At 43.4% G+C, this 15,848-nt stretch overlaps 1 protein-coding gene across 2 annotated transcripts in view; it reads right to left on the bottom strand.

The window, feature by feature from the left end:
- The window catches only part of PXDN (peroxidasin), a 292,748-nt gene that overhangs the window by 142,580 nt on the left and 134,320 nt on the right, over positions 1 to 15,848 (bottom strand). For both annotated transcript variants that reach the window (XM_082249023.1, XM_082249024.1), the window contains exons 2-3: positions 12,854 to 12,925; positions 5,628 to 5,699 (exon numbers count right to left, since the gene is read on the bottom strand). In XM_082249023.1, the coding sequence (XP_082105149.1) occupies positions 5,628 to 5,699; positions 12,854 to 12,925 (144 nt within the window). The remainder of the gene's footprint in view (positions 1 to 5,627; positions 5,700 to 12,853; positions 12,926 to 15,848) is intronic.

Genomic DNA, 15,848 nt, shown 5'->3' with positions numbered 1-15,848 from the left:
AACAAGGGCAGACAATTCACAATCCAGCCGAACTCCCTCAAAGTTCGTATTGTGATCTCCAGGTTTTCCACCAGAGCAGAAGGAGACTCCGCTCGCAGGAGGAGATAGGTCCAAGTAGCCCAGTACCGCAATCCCCCGTTGGCGTACCAAAGCACCGTGGGTTAACACTTTTGTGAAGATCTGAGAAGCAGAGGCGAGACCAAAGGGTAACGCTACAAAATGATAATGCTCCTCTCCCACGGCAAAGCAGAGGAAGTGCTGGTTGGAATGTGAAGGTAAGCATCCTTGATGTTGATAGAGGCGAGGAAATCCCCCTGACGCAGGGATGCCACCACTGTGCGAATGGACTCCATTCTGAACTTCTGCACCCGCACAAAGCAGTTCAGAGCCTTGAGGTCCAGGATTGGACGCACTTTGCCTTCCTTCCTGGGATGTGTAAACAGGTTTTGTACCGCCTCAAACAGACCCTGTAAGTGGCCTGGGAACAGGCACAAGTTAGGAGGAAAGAACCTTGCAGGGGACAAGAGCGAAACTCGATCTTGTAGTCACACCAAATTACTTTGTGGACCCACTTGTCTTGCACCAGGGAAGTCCACGGATCCGGAAACCAGCAAAGACGTGCCCCCACCCCCAATACGGGTGAGGGCACACCTTCATGCTGAAGCAGCCTTGTCGGCAGGTTTGGAGAAGCCTGCTCTTGGCTTGCCAGACCAGATTAGTTTGGATCCTCCAGAGGAGGCCCTGAAAGGCTTCCAGCCTCTGTCAGTCGACCTTGAGGGACACAAAAACGTCTTATGAGCTGAAAAGGAATGCCCATGTCTACGACAAGGTTCTTTGCCCTTAGTAGCCTGCGAAAGAAAGGTACTCTTCTCCCTGTGGGACCTTTTATGATGTCATCCATGGCAGCTTCAGACAAGCAATCTCCTTGAAGGGGAAGATCAATCAAGGCCTTTTTAGAGGTCTGGTCCGCAGAGACAAGCATATGAGCCAAAAAACGCACCATAGGACCACTGCCAAAAAAGGGAGTCGAGCCACTGGGGGAGCCACATCCAAAGAGGCATCACAGATAAAGGGCAGGAGAGCTGTTCACCCTCCAGGTCAGAGTGCCAATAAAAAAAAAAAAGATCAGATTTTTTTCATCATTTTAGGCCAATATGTATTCTGCTACATATTTTTGGTAAAAAAAAAAAATCCCAAAAAGTATATATTGACTGGTTTGCGCAAAAGTGATCACATCTACAAACCAGGAGAAAGATTTTTGTAATTTTTTTTTTTAGTTTTTTTTACCGGTAATGGCGGCGATCAGCAATTTTTAGCGGGACTGCAACATTGCGGCGGACATTGAGTGGACACTTGACATTTTTGACACTTTCGGGAGGACCAGTGACATTACTACAGTGCTAAAAATATGCACTGTTACTGTAATAATGACACTGGCAGGGAAGCGGTTAACACCATGGGCGATTAAAGGGTTAAATGTGTCCCTAGGGGGTGCTTTCTAACTGGGGGGTGGGCTTGCAGAACGAACACAGAGACCTGTGTTCCTAAAGAGGAACACAGGATCCCTGTGTTCATTACTGACAGAACAGAGGTCTGCTGTATTTACAATGGCAGACTGCTGTTCTGTCTCCATGGGGAGCGATCGTGGGTGCCCGGAGGACATCGCTGCCGCCAGACCCAATGATTGGATCCCCCTGTGGCCAATCAGTACAGGTACGTTGTTTTGCACGATCGGCAAGCGGTTAAATATCTGTAATGACCATGGCTCACCACATAACCTCAAAATGGCCATGGTAGGACGTCACAGTCTTGTGGCTCCTCCGTCCTATATGCGTTACATTCTGTGATTGGGCTCTCTCAGTAGGCGGGGAGCTGACGCACGCACACAGCGCGTAAATAGCCTTTTCCCTTATCATCATGGGAACTTCTGAAACATTGCAAAACTCGGTAGTGACTTAATCGGCCTGGTAAAAAACGCTGTGGGAGGTCGAAATGCCGGTCAAACATACGTTAAAAGGCCGTCAAAAGACCGTCAACTTCTCGTAATATAGACCGGCACGTCTATATTATGTTACTGCTCATCCATTTACTGATCCCTTTTCATAACATATTACCTGTAACATATTAATAAAAATAAAATAATATAATTTTTTTACTTACCGTAAAATCCATTTCTCTGAGTTCATTGACGGACACAGAGCTCCATATTCAGAATCGCAGGGTTATATCGCCCTCACAGGAGTAGGACACTAAGCAGAAAAAAAACACTGGGCTACCCCTATTGGCAGTCCTAGCTGGTATACATACCACTCTCTGCTGTAGGTCTTGAGTTTAGTAACAAGCAGTATCAGAAGTATAAAAACTCCATAGAGGGGTGGGTGCTGTGTCCGTCAATTAACACAGAGAAATGGATTTCACTGTAAGTGCAAAAATCCTATTTTCTCTTTTGCTCATTGATGGACGCAGCGCTCCATATTCAGAACCATAGGAAAAGCCCCAAGGAGTGCCAAAACATGAGAGGTGGGGCAAAAAAAAAAAAACCACAAGGCTAAACAATAGCCAACCAGGTAACAGGAGCTCAACAAAAAAAACAACTGGAGCCCAACCTGAAAAATACACCCCCCGAAGAGGGAACAGACCCTCTAAACAGCAGCCTGCAAAACCTTGCGGCCAAAAGCAGCATCCGCAGATACCATCCACTTTGTAGAGTTTTGAAAAAGTGTGCAATGAAGACCAAGTGGCCGCCTTGCAAACCTGCGCCACTGACGCCTGGTGACGGAAGGCTCAAGAAACACTAAGCACCCGAGTGGAGTGTGCGGTTAAAGGGAAAGGAGGAACTTGACCCTTGATAGAATAGGCCTGAGTCACTGTCTCTCTGATCTGTCTGTCCGTGATCACAAACAAGGAGTCTGACCTCTGAAAAGACTCTGTGGCTGCCAGATACACTCGAATCGCCCAAACCACATCCAAGGCATGCAATGCAAATTCTTTGGCATGAGAGGGCCTGGGACACAGGGAAGGCAACACAATGTCTTCATTCAAATGGAAGACAACCTTTGGTAGGAATCACGGGCGTGGACGAAGGACCACCTTATCTTTGTGGACAACCAAGTAGGGCAAGGCTCAAAATTTCAAGTCCTGAGCTACTAGCCGGGCCTTAAGATTTACTCGCCACAAGTTGCCCCACTTAACCCTTACCCTGCCCCACCCCTAATCCCACCTTTAAACATGCCCTTCTAAATTATCACATTAAATGACAATGTTAAATGTTTTATGCAGAATGAATGAAGTTACAAAAATAAAAATTAACAATATTATCATAAAGCATATTTCATTGATCTGACTGTGGTAAATAAAGCAAGAATAAAATATAAATTGACTGCTTTAGGCACTGCATACATCATTATTGCCTTGTTAAGTAAATATGCCCTATGTACAGAGTGTACGGAGTGCAGGTTTGAGCGGTGCACTACGTATAGACTGCAGAGTTAAGAGGTGCACTACGCTAGGTGACTGGGCAGGAGCGATACCTTTTTTCTGGGTTTGCACCAAACCGATCCACAAGGCTCCACTCACACCTGCACGTTTTGTAAATGCATGCAAAATTGTGTATTTCTTCACACATTTATAAAAAGTGCAAAAAAAAAAAAAAAAAAACACATCACATTTGTTGCACCATTCGTTGGTAATGCCGTCCCAAACACTGCAAGCTGACATGCATGAGTGGTGTAAAAAAAAACAACCAAAACTGAATGTGGCAAAAGCTCCATGAGCTACTTAAATTAATGGGCCCTATGCATTTTGCGCTTAAAATCCTAGGTGTTAATGGGGCCTAACAGCACTATGATTAGTGAGTGATTAGGCCCAACTGTCTGTACATCCTTACAGTATAGAGACAAGAATCTGAACACTCAGTGCAGTAATTGCTGGTAATCAGAGCCTGCCTTACATTGCTGTGATCTCAGTGAGCGAAGTTCTGATAGGGTACTATGGGTGGCTGCACTATGCTCCACTTCTCTTCTGAAAAAGGTAGGTAGGAGTGTGATTCAGTAAGTGGGCAGCCTACGCCCACCATCCCTGTAAACTTACATTCTGGGACTTGTGCCTCTCTCTCTCTGATGGTCTCCCCGACCTCTCGGGTCTCACTTTTCGCCAGTAGGCTATTCCCCGAAGACCACGCTCTCACTACTGGACTCTTCTTCCTTCTCCTAACTGTCCTGGCACATGCATCTCATTTGCCGCCTCCTGTCCAGCATGTCAGTGAGAAGTGAATCCGTGGGGCTGCGCTGGAAACTACACTTCCCGGCGTGCAGCGCGGCACACAGAGCCCTCCGTAGAGATGACTGGAGAGGTGGCTTTTGCGGCTTGTCTGAGCCAAGGAGACCCACAACCCGCCCGAGCTAGCCGACCGGATCCGCTCGCCTTCAATTAATTGGTGGAAATTTTGAGGGCTGAAGTAGGGGATACGACAGGATAACGCCACCAGTTCCGATACCCTGCGAGCAGAGGTAAATAGCAACCAAAAATGCCACAATGTGTGACAACGTTCATACCACAGAAACGGGCAGGCACCATTTCTGACAGAACCCCTCACCACCAAAATTGGGGGCTGTCGGCCAGAAGGAATGCTGTGACTCAGGCCAAGACCCGGACGTATGCAACCTCGTGAGGCGTTTAACTTGCAGGCGAAGGCCCCATGCCCTGTGTCCGAGGTCCAATACTCTTCAATCAGCAGGGAACATGAGCTTTGCTGTTTGCAGAACTAAGGGTCTGACTCATTAAGGAATATATCAGATCACTACATAAAGCAGAAAACAGAGGGAGCGATTCAATAAAGCATTTGCAGCGTTCTTCTGGCTTTATAGCCATATCAGAATGTTCTGCAAATAATTCATATGAGCTGCGCAACAATTTACCAATTCAAACAAGCAACAAATTCACATAGTTCCTATGTTTGACACTTTTACATTCAGCTGCCAGAAATACCACCATGTTGGTGATAAGAGTGGAAATATTTAAGACCTCCTCCGTGTTGGAGAGGATTGTGTCCAAGTTGTAAGTACTGTGTCTGAGACAAAATTCTGTCTGATACAGTTTTGCAACAAATTTAAATACACTTTACTTGAGTTACTTGAAGTTGTGCCATTTGTTGCATGGAGAGGAGGTTTTTTAAATGAAGGTCTATGACTACCTCTATTTCCAAGGAGAGTCTTCTATAAAACAAAGAATGTACAGGCTGCTCTCCTGTACATATACACTATATTTACAAAGCATATATAGAAGCAAAGTATCAAAAAAGGTTGCATACATTGGTGTTATTTAAGATGATTATATATACACACACACACACTGGATAACTGGAAATGGGATGATTAATATATATATATATATATATATATATATATATATATATATATATATACACACACACACACACACACACACACACATATACATACATACTGAATAACTGGAAATAGGATAATGAATACATAATATATATATATATATATATATATATATATATATATATATATATATATATATATATATATATATATATATATATATATTAACATATTAACACCTAGGGCAGTAGAAGGAACAATTGAAGAATGGTCACTTACAGATACTTGAGGTTTTCTAAATCTTGAAATGCTCCACTGGGTATCCTTTTGATTTGGTTGTTGTTAAGAAGCCTGCAAAAACAACACAAGGAATTTAGCACAGTATCCCCTATATTCACCATGTCAGTGCCAAGCCATGGGAATTTTACAAGGACAGCTTAGCTCTCCCATTAAACTACCCAACCAGAATTAATGTGATAGCCAACCAAGGGACCCTGGTACATCTACAGTAAACTCCCCTCCATCGTGGGGGTTACGTTCCAGACCCACCCACAATAAGTGAAAATCCGCGAAATAGAAATACCCTATTTAAATACACTGTAGGCATGTTTTTATAACTTTCACTGTACTTTTAAAAGCATTTTAAGGTCTTTAAACACACTTTTAAAACAATAGAAAACATTTAAACACATACAAGATACTGAGAGACAGAGCAAGAGCAATGGAAAACACAAAAATACTTAATTAACAATGATTTAATGAGTAAAATAATATTAATAGGTCTTACAGAAAAAAACACCAAATACCGGGACTGCGAAAACTGAACCGCGATCTAACGGGGGTTTACTGTATACTTGAAGAAAGAACTCAAACAACTAAAAGTGTAGCACTCAAAATATACATACAACCCAGTGCAATAAGAATAATATAAACAAAAAGTCAATGGATGAAGTCCAACAAATAATGGCATTTTGGTACTTACCGTAAAATCCATGGATGGTCACAGCGCTCCATAAATCATAACTACTGGGTTATATTACTTCCTCCAGGAGTAGGACTAGACAGAACAAAAAAACACCTGGCTATGCCCATGGGCCATCCTCAGCTTGGTAAATAACCCCCCTCTCTGCTCTAGGTAATCAGTTTAGTAGCAAGCAGTATTACAGGTATCAGAACTCCATAGAGGAGTGGGTGCTGTGTCCATTGATGAACTCTGAGTAATGGATTTTACGGTAAAATCCCATTTTCTCTTTCATTTATCGACGGACACAGCGCTCCATAAATCATAACTACTGGGAGGTCCAAAAGCAGTGCCAAAAGGAAAATGAGGGGTGGGGAAATTAACCCAAGGCTAAACATAACTGCCCTTAACCGGGTCACAGGAGCCCCATCTGAAAAAAAAAAAAAGTTTAAAGAAAAACACCCCTCAAGTGGGAACAGCCCCTCCTAAACAGAAGCCTGCAAAACTTTGCGGCCAAAAGAAGCATCTATGCCAAAGTATCTACCTTATAGAATTTTGTGAAGTTATGCACCGATGACCAAGTGGCCACAAGTGGAAGGCCCAAGAAGCACTCAGCGCCCGAGTAGATTGCTCCTTGACAGGGAAAGGTGGAACCTGTCCTTTAATGGAATAGGCCATGAGTCACTGTCTGTCTGATCCATCTAGAGATGGTAGCCGAAGAAGCGGCCAACCAAAACGTTTGGGAGTAGTTGATTGTAGATCTCCCAAGAGAAAAAAACAAAAAAGATGTAAAGAGGGAGAAAATATTGCTAGGACCAGAGATCGCAGCCGGAAGCCTAGGTCCTTATTCCTGACTAGACAGAATAAAACTGATTATATAAAGCAGAAAGCAGGGTTATATACCAAGCTGTGAACGGCCAATGGGCGTAGTCAGGTGCTTTTTGTTCTGACTAGTCCTACTCCTGGAGGAGGCAATATAACCTAGTAGTTATGATTTAAAGAGCACTGTGTCCATCGATGAACGAAAGAGAAATTAAGTTCAATGATCCTCCAAAGCTGAAAAAAATGCTCCACCACGTGAAAATGAAAACGGCGACACACTGCACTTCCACTTTCTTTGCACTCACCAAAAATATGCTATATAAATGCATGTATCCCCTGAGGACGTATGTGCACATGAAAAGAGTTGGCAGGGGCCTATGTGCTGACGTCACGCCGACGCTTCCAGTTTATGGGATGGCAGCCATCTTTATTAAGTCCAGACAAGGTTGTTTGTTTTACAGTGTTACCCGTATTCCGGTTAGCAAATATGATCTGAATGCAAGAGGCATTCTGACTTAAAGCGGAACTAATGACACTAAACTTACCTTCTAATGGTCCGGGTCCATCACTGGCGCTGTTATCTTTTCCTTGGGTGCCGGTCTTCAGGCATCTACATTGGCTGGCACAGGATAACATAATTCCTGTGCATGTGCAAGAGTCAAGTCATTCCAGCACACAGGGACCGTGCCAGCGATGCAAGCTGAGCTACGCATGTGCAGCTCAGTTTACACTCTGCAGAAGACTGCGAGCAGGAAGGTAGAATAAACATTACGTGCTTCTGCAATGGCCTGCCTGCCTGCAGTCTTTTGTTAAATGCCTTAAGTTTTGCTTTAGGCTCTATTCACACCTGAGCGTAGTGATTTACTAGTGTTTTTTTTGGCATTTTTTTTAAAAGTGTTTTTGCAGCGTTCTTAAAGCATTTTAGAAGTGTATTACAATCGTTTTACACATTCAGGCATTTTTGTTTAGCTAATAGAAAGAACTGGGGGGAGGTGAGGTGGAGGATATTAGGGGTGGAGAGCTACTATTTGAGCAGAAAATAGTAAAACGCTTTAGTCAGGCATTTCTATTAAAGTCTGTGGGGCCAAAAACACTTGTAATCTGCCAAAAAGAAGCTCATGTACTTTTTTGAGCAACAGGCGTTTTGCTTCAGGTGACAGAATGCTTACTTGTGAACAGGGGCCATTGAAATTAATGGAATTTGGCTTGTTGAGCGTTTTAGAGCTACAAGCTTCAAGCAGAAAAACTCTCAGGTGTGAACGAGACTTTAAAGCTTTGTGAGCTTTTTGTAATTTTATTCTTTCAGATCTGGGCAGTATACCAGAGTGAACATTTTTCACACAAGAGCTTCCTGTAAGAAAGACTGGTCACTGCTACTTTCTCTCCTTGTACAGGGTGACTGGTCTTGTCTCCACCCCCTCCTGTACTTTTTTACAGGCAGTCTAAAGTGGGTGTGACCTGCTGGGTCCTGCCAATATCTATTTGAAACACAGTAATGTCATCACAGCTACTGTTACAGGGTAATTACTGGGTTTGCAAATGTATTATATATATATATATACATATATATATATATATATATACATATACATATATATATACATATATATATATATATATATCCTATTGCTTTGTTTCTCAGACTACTCTTTTCACACATTTCTAAAAAGCTTAATTGGGTTAGTTCGTTTTTTCAGAAAAAATGAAAAGGTGAACTGACAACCTACACCCTGCCCACCTCCTTGTTCCCTGCTGTACTTGCCTCCATGGGTGATGAGCAACCGGTGCCCACACAACAGGTGTAGTGGTCAAGTAGTCAGGGGGTTTGATATCCTCGCTCTTCTCCCCCTTCTTTTTGCAGGGCTTCCAGGATGGATAAGAGTGATTCTGGTTGGTGAGCTCCGACACAAAGATCACTCTGACTCTGTCCTGTAAGCCCTGCAGAAAAGAAGGGGTAGAACAGCTGAGATTTCAAATCCCCGGGCTACTACACGTGCGCTCGCAGTTCATCACCCACAAAGGTAAGTACAGCACAGCAGGGACCTGGGGGGGTCTTTAACCCTATAAATTGGATTTCAGCTACAACAGATTTCAGTGGGTTTTGACTCCCAGTATGTAAATGGAATTCCCTAAATATTGACGGCACCGGTGGAGCTTGCTCTTAAGACAATGATCTGCTCATACAAACGGTGACACATCTATAACCATTTGTCTTTGTCATCAAGAAAGATGATCTCTTAAGGTAGATCTGCACTGAGTGAATGCCCAGCAGCTCAGAGCACCCTGACAGCCCTGAGTTGTCACTCCAGACAGAAGATCTGCAAAAGTCCAAAGACAAAATTGCCCCCTTTATATGCTGAAGGGGGTTCTTTTACTTTTTGCTAAAAATCAAAAACCACTTTAGCTGGGTTTACACTACTGTAATGCGGGAACCTGCACGATTCTAGTGCGGTTTTCTGCATTGCATCTCTGACGCAGGCAGTTCACACTGCCCTCTGCGAACCGCTGTGGGTGTCAATACAAAGTTAATGACACCCCCAGAATGGTTTGAAGATCGCAGTGCAAACTGTGAATTCGGAGTGTGAACACACATGCGATCCAATTCCTGCACCTTTTTTGTGTGAATCCAATACGAGTTCAGCCATACAATTGTATGGCTGAAATCGCATTGCACAGACATCACATGTGAACTGCACAGTAATGCTGGGTGAATCACATGCGATATCTGTGTTCGCAATAGTGTGAATCCAGGCTTAAGCCATGACCGCTGCACAAACTAAACTGAAATCCTGATTTGTAAAAAAATGTTTAATTTTTAACACATTCTTCAGAAAACAGGTATACAACTAAAGTTCTTATCAAGCTTAATATACACACTCAAAGATCTCACACAGCCTGCAATCCCCATTCCAGGAACAGATCCAGAAAAAACGCTGGCTTGCCCATTTCTGATAAGCAATGTTTACATATCTTAGTTATGAGTGAGATTTATTTTAGCTTGAGAATAAAGGGAGTAATATCTTTTGGCAAAACCCATTCTTCCCTTTCAGAAAGAACCTTTCATGTGGAGATCTGCTTACTAGGCACATCTCATGAAAAAAAAAAAAAAAACATATTTCATAAACGGTTATTATTTTGTCCCATGCTGTCTCTACAGAATACTTGGATGTGAATGCCCAGAATGAATGTGTTATGTTTCATGTCTTCCCCCATGGGGTTTTTAAGTTGGAGGATACTTGACATGAGTTTATCAACTTTTCACAAGTTCAGCTTTGAATTGTTAAAAATCCTTACTTTTGAAAATACCTTTAGGTGGTACATATTTTCTCCCTGTAGTATTCACATTCCACAAGGAGTGGGACAAAAAGTACAGTTTACAAAAAAAAAAAAAATACACATTCCTGTTGTTTCAAGGTAACCCTGTCCCTCTAGGGCAACCATTCTCAAGCAGGGAAACCCTTGGATTCCTCCAGAGGTATCTAGGGGTTCCTTAAGCTGTGGCTGATTGACCTTCCATTTCGATGGTGTCTCAATAGTTTTAGGTCCAACACAACTTGGTAGCTCTAGCAGCATTAGTCATCTGTAAGTGGGGCATTCTTCTCACTGACCACTAAAGCAAGGAGCATTTTAACCATAATCCCCAAAAAAATGGTTCCTACAGAGGTTCCCCAAGACCTGAAAACTATTTCAAGGGTCCCTCCTTGTTAAAAAGGTTGAGAAAGGCTGAACTAGGATAAAAATTAAAAAAAAAAAAAAAAAAACTATTCTGTAAAACAAGATGCTATACTTATCTGCTTTGGTGTCCCACGTGTTAAAGCCTGACTCCATATTTACTTTTCATTTTAAATAGTTAGTTTGGACCGAGCTAGCCCAAATGAACTATTTCTTTTTATGTAGATATTACCAAGCTTCCCAAGTTGTTTAAAATTCGGATTGTAGCTAATGCTTCATACAGTTTATACAGCACTGATCTGCTGCCAGCACTGTATAAACTATATGTAGCATTAGCTACAATCCGAATTCCAAAAAAGTTGGGACGCGGTGTGAAATCTGCATAAAAACAGAATGGAATGATTTGCAAATCTCATAAACCTATATTTTATTCACAATAGAAAATGCACCATACTAAGAAAAAAAATAGGTTAATTTTGAAATTGATGGCAGCAACACATCTCAGAAAAGTTGGGACAGGGCCATGTTTACTATGGCATTTTATTACAACGCTCTGTAAATGTCTGAGAACTGAGGAGTCCAGTTGCTAGAGTTTTGGGAGAGCAATGTTGTCCCATGTTTATGCAGATTTTACGCAGCGGCCCAACTTTTTTGAAATCGGGGTTGTACATACAGTATACAGTGCTGTGTTCAGGCAGCGCTGTTCAGCTATTCAAAGAAAGTCTTGTGATGGTATCAACAAATATAATGCTTCCTCTAATTGGCTGAGGTAAAGATTGTGACATCATCCACACGCCTCCCCACCTCAGCCAATCAAAGGAAGCCCTGTATCCATTCAAAAAAATAAACGGCTTGCTGTGTGAATGGCTGGGTAGTGCTTAGCCCGACATGATTTTGTTCTGGCAGCAGACAGAAATTCCCCATGGCACTGCTTGAACACAGAGCTGCCTACTATATGTAGCTAAGCCCCCATTCACACTACCGCAACGCTACTTCCAGGGGCGACCTCCGAGATCGCGGTGCGAGCAGCGCGCCGCGACCTCGGAGCGGCCGCCACGGACTTCACAACATTGAAGTCTATGGCGGTCGCCTCCTGGTCGCCCCAAAGAAGCTCCGGACCCTTTTTCTAGGTCGGAGCGACTTGTGTCGCTCCTATTAGAACGGGTCCGCAGCTTCCCTATGGGAGGCGACCTGCGGCGACCTGTGAGGCGACCAGGTCGCCTCACAGGTCGCCCTAGTGTGAACCGGGACTTATGCTTCAAATTGTTTACAGTATACAGTGCTGACAGTGGCCACGGCAATTAAGGATATAGTTACCAAACAAACTATTTAAAGTGAAGGTAAACATGGAGATAGGCTTTGCCATGTTATTGATCTGCAGCAGCTGCCGGTATCTGACACTTCCATGTGTGTTTAAGTGCTGGATTGTGGAGATCGCATGTAATTCGGAGCGCACTGCTCCTAAATTACATGCCATCTCATGTGCGGTGGGAATTTCAGCCAAACACTTTATATGGCTGAAATCACATCGCATCCGCAATAAACACGCACATGAGGCTTTTTGTTATCCGCAGCAGAATCGGATCGCTTGGTGGTTCACACTAGTGCGATCCGATTCTGTGCGAACTTGCAGATTGCACTGCGATATGCAATCGCAACTGGGGGTGTTGTTAACTCTTAATTGACACCCCTTGCGTATCGCATATGGCAGTGTGAACTGCTAGAGGTGCGGTTGCGATGCGGGATCCCGCTGCATATTCGCAGTGTTCCCGCATCGCACAAATGTGAACCGGGACTCATACCTGCTCCTCCTCTGCACACTGTTATTCCTTCCAGAACAAGCCAGTGGGAGGAACTACTGCATTCCTGCATCGGCAGAAATGATTAAAGCGTAACTGCCAAAAGGTGAGGTTACATTTTAATCACTTTCCAAAACACTGCTGAATAGGCAGTATAGAATAAGTCAGGAAACATTTTTAATAAATAAAAGGTATAAAGAAAATCAAAACAGGGAATTAAAACAGGTTGTAAAAAATGAAAATCAACTTACAGAGTGTTCAGATTCTTCAGATGCTTAAATGCACCAGGCTGAATATCCTTGATTCGATTAAAGCGTAGATCTCTGCAAAGACATGAATAACTATTACTATGTGCATTTCTGAAAATATGTATACAGCAGTGTTCCTCAACCTTTTTTCAGTCAAGGTACCCTTTAAAATTATAGAAAATCTCAAGGCACCCCATTCTAAAATGTAAAATACTATTCTAATCGTTTTTCATAATGCGGCAGCATCGACACACGTAGGACACCCAACATCAGAGGTAATTCACTCTTCCTAAAGCAAATACACTTTTACACACTGGTACCAACTAGTATTCCAATGTTTCCCTTCTCCCTCAGTTTTTCTGCATCACTCAGTTAATGTGACCCCAGTGTTGATGGAGAGGGGCAGGGGAAGATCAAACAAGGATGCTGTGGAGGCAATCATCACCCTTCTTGTGGATCTAAAAGGCAGGCTTGATCCACCTACTGGCTTGTATACAATTTTTGGGCATTTTGCCAAGGCACCCCTGAAGAAACCTCAAGGCACCCTGGTTGAAAAAGGCTGGTATACAGGAAATACTAAAATGTAACCCAGTTCTGTTAGGAGGCCAATACTTAATTTAACTACAGTTATAGAATGTTTTTGCAACACTGACTCTAACAATGCAAATCACATGCGGTGTCATCACTCATCATGCTCATCAAACCATCTCCTGTACATTGCTGCCCCCACTCGATAGTATTTTGGTACTTATGCTGAAAAGGGTCTAGTTTTAATGCAAGAATATACATTAGGTTTCAATTTATACAGCAAGATCACTGTGTTCAGCAAATGTTGGGGTACATCCAGTATTCTTTGCTGGCACCACTCCTTCGCCATCCCTCACTTGCCAACTACATTTGCCAGTGGGCGCCAGGAGGCTCGATTCAATTGTATGCTAAACCTGGACAGGAGCCGCCTTGTAAGAGAAACTTGGGCATTTAGAATGAGTCATTTGGATTCCTAAGCAGCTCTTTGATTTGAATGCATAGTTCTCACAAAGTGCACCTCCAGGCTTACCACAAAGGCTGTCCGAGCACATAATGATAGGAAATTTCAGGGGAAGCATGCTAATTGTGTTATCTTGCAGGAAGAAGAGTTGATCTCATCCTTTAGAGTTACATTTTCTCTGTTCAGGACATGACAGCACCAATTACTGCACAGTCATTACTATACCTCTCACAGCATCAAAAGGGAGGCCTGGCCATGATACGGTCAAAGGATGAAGACCGAAAACATTGTTTCGTCATGAGAACCACAAATATTCCATTAATAAGTCAACGATCTATAGTACTTTCTGGGAATTTAAATATCAATGTTTATGACCTATTCCACATACACTATATTACCAAAAGTATTGGGACACCTTCCTTTACACGCACATGAACTTTAATGGCAGTCTTAGTCTGTAGGGTTCAATATTGAGTTGGCCTACCCTTTGCAGCAATAACAGCTTTAACTCTTCTGGGAAGGCTGTCCATAAGGTTTAGGAGTGTGTCTATGGGAATGTTTGACCATTCTTCCAGAAGTGCATTTGTGAGGTCAGGCACTGATGTAGACGAAAAGGTCTAGCCTCGTACACACGCGTCAAAAATCGGCAGGGAATTTTCGTCCGACGACCGATCGGCCGATTGTCGGCTTGTTAGTATGATGCTTCCGACAACCGACTCCGACTTTTCGGCCGAAAAAAATCTGGTGTGCAGGCTATAAAATTTTTGTCCGCTGTCAAAACATGGCCGATTTTTGTGCAGTCAGTACAGATTTCGACAGGGAAAAATCTTATGAGCAAGACTGGGCATGCTCAGAGAAGAAAGAACACAAAGAAAGCAATCCAACACATGACATCACTTCTGAAGTAGAATTTTGTCGGGCGGGAAAATTCGTGTGCAATGTATGCACATTCCAACCAACAAAACACAACTCTGGACAAAAGACGGACGACCGGTCGGCCGATAATCGTTGCGTGTGTACTAGGCTTCTGGCTCGCAGTCTCCACTCTAATTCATCCCAAAAGTGTTCGATCAGGCTGAGGTCAGGACTCTGTGCAGGCCAGTCATGTCCCTCCACCCCAAACTCACTTATCCATGTCTTTATGGACCTTGCTTTGTGCACTGGTCCGAATAGGTAGGGGCCATCCCCAAACTGTTCCCACAAAGTTGGGAGCATGAAATTGTCCAAAATATCTTGGTATGCCGACACCTTAAGAGTTCCGTTCACTGTAAATAAGGGGGCAAGCCCAGCCCCTAAGAAACAACTCCACACCATAATCCCCCCTGCACCAAATGATCTGGACCAGTGCACAAAGCAAGGTTCATAATGACATGGATTAACGAGTTTGGGGTGGAGGAACTTGACTGGCCTGCAAAGAGTCCTGACCTCAACCCGATAGAACACCTTTGGAATGAATTAGAGAGGAGACTGCGAGCCAGGCCTTCTCATCCAACATCAGTGCCTAACCTCACAAATGTGCTTCTGGAAGAATGGTCACACATTCCCATAGACACATTTCTAAACCTTGTGGAAGCCTTCCCAGAAGAGTTAAAGCTGTTATAGCGGCAAAGGGTGGGTCAACTCAATATTGAACCCTACGGACTAAAACTGGGATGCCATTAAAGTTCATGTGCATGTAAAGGCAGGTGTCCTTATGCAGTCCTCCTAGGAATGCTCACACTTCCAGACAACCACCTATAAACTTTGATATTTGAGTAATTCCTTCCAAAAGTCAGCCCACTGTTTGCATCATGGCTGAGGACTCTTGAGAGCAGGGTGCTGCATTGTTTTCAGAAAACTATTGGCACTTTTCCACTGCAAGTACCGGCTCGGCTCTACTTGGCCCTGCTTTGCCCGGTTTGGTTTTCCACTGCATGGTACCGCATGGTATGGTGTTTAAGCGAGCCGTACCGTCCGGTTCCATTGTGTTGAAAAAGCGCCGCCGTACCGTACCGAACCGTTCCTACACCG

This window comes from Pelophylax lessonae (assembly GCF_965119305.1).
Source record: "Pelophylax lessonae genome assembly, chromosome: 3".
NCBI classification, from domain to species: domain Eukaryota; kingdom Metazoa; phylum Chordata; class Amphibia; order Anura; family Ranidae; genus Pelophylax; species Pelophylax lessonae.
This window is presented reverse-complemented; position numbering and strand designations above follow the sequence as displayed.